Below are 5,898 nucleotides of genomic sequence, written 5' to 3'. Positions count from 1 at the left end.
GTCTGGTGCCCTCTTCTGGCCTGCAGACATACACATAGGCAGAATATTGTATACATAATAAATAAATAAATAAATAAATAAATAAATAAATAAATAAGGCCAAATAGAGCAGCGTATTCCCGTAACCCCAATGTTGGGAAAACAAAGATAAGGGACCTGCGGTAAGACGGCTAGCCGGCCTAGACTCACTGGTGAGCTCCAGGTCAGTAAGAAACCCTTTCTCAATAAAGAAGGCAGCTCCTGAGGAACAACACCCAAGGCTGACCTCTGGCCTGGCCTCCACATGTACATACACACCCATTCACACAAAATACTCAAAGCTGTACACATGGGAGTAGAAAGCCTAGAATGCACACAGTCCTGGATTCAACCCTCTATATTAGAAAAGAAATTTAAAAAATGACAAGGTAGCTTAGACTTGCTTTGACGCAATCCCCATGGGAACAAGGGTGACGAGACAGCTGACAGAGCCTGGTGGGCACCGGGAGCCCAGCACTGACTTGCCTCTCAGCCCACTGCTCAAAGTTGCTCTATGTTTTTGAGATAGGATCTTAAGCAATTTGTTCTTGACCACAAACTTTCTATGTAGCTGAGGATGGCCTTGAACCTCTGATCCTGACAAATTTCAATAAAATTTTTCCCCTGGGCTGAGAATGTGGGAATGGTAGAGTATGTGCTTTTTTTTTTTCCTTTTTCTTTTTCGAGACAGGGTTTCTCTGTCTTCTCTGTCTTAACAGCCCTGGTTGTCCTGGAACTCACTCTGAAGACTACAAAGACCCGCCTACCTCTGCCTCTGAGTGCTGGGATGAAAGTCATGTGCCAGCACCTCCCAGCCTTTTATGTTCATGGCCCTGGGTTCAATGCCCTGCATGGGTGCTTCAATTCCCAGCTGAGTTCAGGTCCTGAGAATGACCTGAGTTGGAGCTCACTGATTAGTCTATGCTGGTCAGTCCCCAAACCCAGGGAGTTTACTGTCTCTGCTTCCCCAACACTGAGATTACAGGAGTATGCTGCCATCCCTGACTTTTCTAGATGGGTTCTGGAGGGGGACCAGGTGCCAAATGCTGGTCCTCAGGTCCTGAGCTCAAAGAGTCATAGGCAGAAGATACACTTGTCGCCAACACACTCAGGCAACAAGGACAAAGCTCTGTTTCCCCACCAGTCCTGGCAGACACAATCCAAATACATCAGTATTTACTCAACTAGAATTCAAATTGAACATTATAAACAGATCCAGTTGATAATACTGATTTTTTTCTTCAGGTTTTTGTTTGTTTGTTTTGCTGTTTTTTAAGACAGGGTTTCTCTGTGTAGCTCTGGCTGTCCTGGGACTTATTCTGTAGACCAGGCTGGCCTTGAACTCACAGAGACCTGCCTGCCTCTGCCTCCTGAGTGCTGGGATTAAAGGAGTGTGCCACCACCATCTGACTATAACTGAATTTCATAAGAACACATAATTGTGGGCTGGAGAGACGCCTCCAGTTAGGAGCACTTGCTGCTCTTACAGAGGACTCAGGTCCAATCCCCAGAATACACATGGGGACTCACAACCAATCTTAACTCCAGTACTAGGAGACCCAGTGCCACCTTTTGGTTCCTCTTTGGGCACGAGGCACACATGTGGTGTACATACACACATGCATATAAAACACATAAAAAGATTAAAAAGAAAAGAAAATACAATGGCCATGGACACTAGAGACCTGCCCCCCCAGTGCCGGGTGCTTCTGAGTATTTGTAGTCCTGGTTGGTCTGGAACTTACGACACAGACACCAGGCTTGCCTTGCCTTTGTCTTCCCTTGTACGGGAAAACAGGCATGCAGTGCACGCCTTGCCTCTGAGATAGCATATTTTAACAGGGCTGTCAGTCCGTTTTTAGAACAACAGGTATCACCATAAAGGAAAAACAAAGCTAAGGCTAAGCAGGATTTTTCTCCAACTTTCCAGACATTTTAAATAATTCAAACCATAAGACAAATGTTGTAGTCACAACCTTAGTTTCCAGTAAGAAAATCAAGAAACAGATGTGTAACAAGCAAGAGACAGGATTATCTGCAAAGGTGGTAATGACTACACACATAGTCTGTGTAGATAATTTCTGTCCTGGCCTGTGACATTTGCCAACAGTGAGACGCTTTTATCAATAAAATCAGCTAAGGCAGAGCTGTGCCTGCGCTCCCACGTGACCAAACCCAACTCATCTCAGGGACTTTCCAGACCTCTCGAAGGGTGCAGCCAGGGACTTTCCAGCCTGCATGCCTGCAAAGCCACATGGCACCAAGCCCATAGCCTGGCTGCAGTCCCTAACCATCAGTCAGAGGCCCACACAGCCACTGACCTCGATTACCACAGGCCTGGAGGCCACAGAAATCCCAGAGGAATCCAGAGCCTAACAGGGCTGGGAACTACCTGCCCCAGTGGTCTCTCAAACATCCACAAGAGCAAAATGTTACTGTTACATAGGGTCCTCATTCCCTACACCAACATTCTCCTGCATCCTCCCGACTTTCCTCGGGGCCACCTCTTTCCGAGACAGCCCTAGGCATTTCACTTTAAGGATATACTGAGACTATGGCTCCTTACCAGGCCCTGACACCATGCTAGAAAAGAAGACTACAGCTTCTTGCTCACCCAAGTGAAGCCCAAACTGCTCAGCTAGCAAAATGAAACCCAAAGCCCGACATCACAAAGTGTCATCAGTCCACAGGACATGGGACATGTAGCCATAGACACATGGCAGAGCGCAGAAGAGACGAGGTCTCACTAAGCAGCCCAGGCTACCCCTGAACTCATATGGTCCTCCTGTCTCTGCCTCCCAAGAACTGCGATTATAGTTGTACCTCACCATGTCTAGCTGAGACAAAACCTTTTTGAAGGTTGTTGACTGAGCCAACAAAGGACAGTGAGTAAGTTGGTGGACCCCAGTGGCCTCCTAATCACCTGGTCTCTGTGATGCAGGGTTAACTGAAGATACGTAAAGGTGACGCGGGGCTCACACTAATATCCCACTACACCACACTGTCCGTATACCTCCTCTGCCACTGTCTTTTAGATGTCTTTCCATGACCACGTAACAAATATACCCAGTACTTGAACAATTTCCAGTGTCAACACAAATCAAAACAAGAGAACCCTTATGAGTTAGCCATGATAGTGAACACCTTTAATCCTAGTACTCAGGAGGCAGGTGGATCTCTGTAAATTCCAGGACAACCAGGGCTACAGAGAAAGATCCTGTCTCAAAAAAACAAAAACAAAACAAAAACCAACAAACCCAGAAAACAAGTAACAAAAAGAAAACCTTGTGGGTATGATATACAACACAGAATCTCCCTGACCTTAGAAGCTGCAGTTTCCAACAAAGAATTAGAGATCTGCAACCTAAGCAAATGTGATGTTACCAAGGCCAACATGGCACTAGCTCCTTACCTAAGGTAGCTACAAATCTCCTGTACCTCTGGGGTAGAGTAGGAACTTGAGACATGGAAAGAAGAAACAGACTCTATGGTATAGGCCTATGCTGCACTATTTGGGTTTCAGAAAAGGTACTCTTAAAAAATAAAATAAAACAAAGAGATAAAACAAAAGCCGGGAGGTGGTGGCGCACGGCTTTAATCCCAGCAATAGGGAGGCAGAGGTAGGCGGATCTCTGTGAGTTTGAGGCCAGCCCGGTCTACAAGACCTAGTTCTAGGACAGGTTCCAAAGCTACAGAGAAACCATCTTGAAAAAACAAAAACAAACAAAAAAACCACAAAGGTTCACTAGGTAGGCCAAGTAAATCCTGAACTCATGATTCTCCTGCCTCAGCTTCCAAAGTGTTGGGATTGCAGTCATATAGCAGCTTACTCTCAGAAAGGGACACTTTCTAAGGAGCAATGCTTTTTTCACATCCATTAGCCAGGCCAGTCCCAGCAGGAGTAAAGAACAGCTTCCATAAGAACTGTTTTGTAGGGTTGGAGAGATGGCTCAGAGGTTAAGAGCACTGACTGCTCTTCCAGAGGACCGGGTTCAATTCCCAGCACCCACCCTGCAGCTCACAGCTGTCTGCAGCTCCAGTAGTCAATACTCTCACACAGACACACATGCCAGCAAAACACAAATGCATATAAAATACAAATAAACAAATCGTTTTAAAAAAAAGTTTGTGGAGTAGAATTCCCCAAAGTCCACTGCTGGAGATTTCAGCCACCAGGCCAAAACAGAAATGTCTTTCTACCTCATATTCTTTCAAGGTTCCCTTCCAGGTGCACCCATCATTGGGACAGACAGCTGGCAGACTCTCCACCTCTCTGCGGGCTGCATTATCTGGAAAGGCCTGGAACAGAAACATTCTTGGGTTATACCTTCTCCCAGCACCCTACTGCCTATGAAGCAACATCTAGATCAGAAACCCTACCCAGAACAACCTGTGCCATTCTCCTGAGTCAGCACATGGAGCAGAAGATAATAAAGGACCAGCTAAGCCATGCTTCTGCTTCCCAATCTTTTCACCCCAAACCAATCATGAGAGGCCACTCCTAGCTCCCAACTTCTCATTCTGTTACCAATGTTACTAAACAAAATTTCTAAATATTTTCTGTTCATTTTGACTTGTTTAACTCAATACAGTGTACTTACCGAACTATTCTCTAAAACAGAAATGCCTTCTTCATACAGGCCTTCGTGGACACAGGCAGCACAATTCTGAGGCCCAGAGCTAGTGGTAACAAAGGAAACAGAAAATCCCACTGCAAAATTTGCTGCAGAAATTAACTGAGCACGGTTGGCTCAGCCTGCTCAGCTCCACACCAGTCATTCTTAATTTTTCTCATCTTTGATCACAAGTATGTCAACTGCACGATATTTCAAAAACTACAAATGAGAAGATTCAAATGCAGAAAAGAGTATCGGGGCTTGAACTTGCAAAGCCAACTCATTTCTTCCTTTTTTTCTTTTTGAATTTGTGACTTCAGGGACCAAAGCATGGCTTTGCGAATGCCAGGTAGGTAAGTGTTTTATCGCTGAGCCTCAACTCCAGCCTTCATTTCTTTCACTTGTGAACAAGGCATTGGCTCTCTGGTAAACCTGACACTCCAAACACATGGCAGAAAAACATGGGTGTGTTTCTCTTCTCCACATGCACTGTTGCCTTTCATACTGTTGTACACATCAGCCACCCACCCACATGACATTCAATGCATCCACCAGAGCAGCCTAAGGGAGCTATAATCCTCACAGTAAAATTTCTTGTGCCTGTGAAACCAACAATAATGAATTATACTTAATTTCACATGTCCAAAAATAATATATAACCTATGTTTTCATTTGTGTGCATGAATTATCATGTGTGAACACAGGTGCATATATGTGTGTGTGTGTAAGCCGAGGTCAAATATCAGGTATTCCTCCTCAGGTACCACCCACCTTTTTTCAGACAGAACTCTCACCAGGACCTAGAGCGCGCAGATTAGGCTAGGCTAAACAGTGAGTCTCAAGAGTCCTCCTATCGCTGTCTCCAGGCATATGATGTCACTACACACACATATTACCATGCCCAAGTTTTTACATGGGTGGAGGGGATCAAACCCAAGCCATGACTGCACAGCAAGCACTTCACCATCTCTCTACTCAGCCCCACTGTTACATTTTAACTTTTTGCATTTTTTTTTTTTTTTGGTTTTTCGAGACAGGGTTTCTCTGTGGCTTTGGAGCCTGTCCTGGAACGAGCTCTGTAGACCAGGCTGGTCTCGAACTCACAGAGATCCGCCTGCCTCTGCCTCCCGAGTGCTGGTTTAATTACATTTTTAAAATGTATTGTGGGAGAGATGGCTCAGAGGTTAAGAGCACTGGCTGCTCTTCCAGAGGTCCTGAGTTCAATTCCCAGCAACCACATGGTGGCTCACAGCCATCTGTAATG

At 45.4% G+C, this 5,898-nt stretch overlaps 1 protein-coding gene across 2 annotated transcripts in view; it reads right to left on the bottom strand.

Annotated features, from left to right (window-relative positions):
• The window catches only part of Traf2 (TNF receptor associated factor 2), a 29,789-nt gene that overhangs the window by 16,079 nt on the left and 7,812 nt on the right, over window positions 1-5,898 (bottom strand). For both annotated transcript variants that reach the window (XM_005346294.3, XM_026778817.1), the window contains exons 3-4: window positions 4,620-4,698; window positions 4,219-4,317 (exon numbers count right to left, since the gene is read on the bottom strand). In XM_005346294.3, coding sequence (XP_005346351.1) covers window positions 4,219-4,317; window positions 4,620-4,698 — 178 coding nt within the window. The remainder of the gene's footprint in view (window positions 1-4,218; window positions 4,318-4,619; window positions 4,699-5,898) is intronic.

This window comes from Microtus ochrogaster, chromosome 4 (assembly GCF_000317375.1).
Source record: "Microtus ochrogaster isolate Prairie Vole_2 chromosome 4, MicOch1.0, whole genome shotgun sequence".
NCBI lineage: Eukaryota > Metazoa > Chordata > Mammalia > Rodentia > Cricetidae > Microtus > Microtus ochrogaster.
Note: the sequence above shows the minus strand (reverse complement) of the source record. Positions and strands in the feature narration are given on the sequence as shown.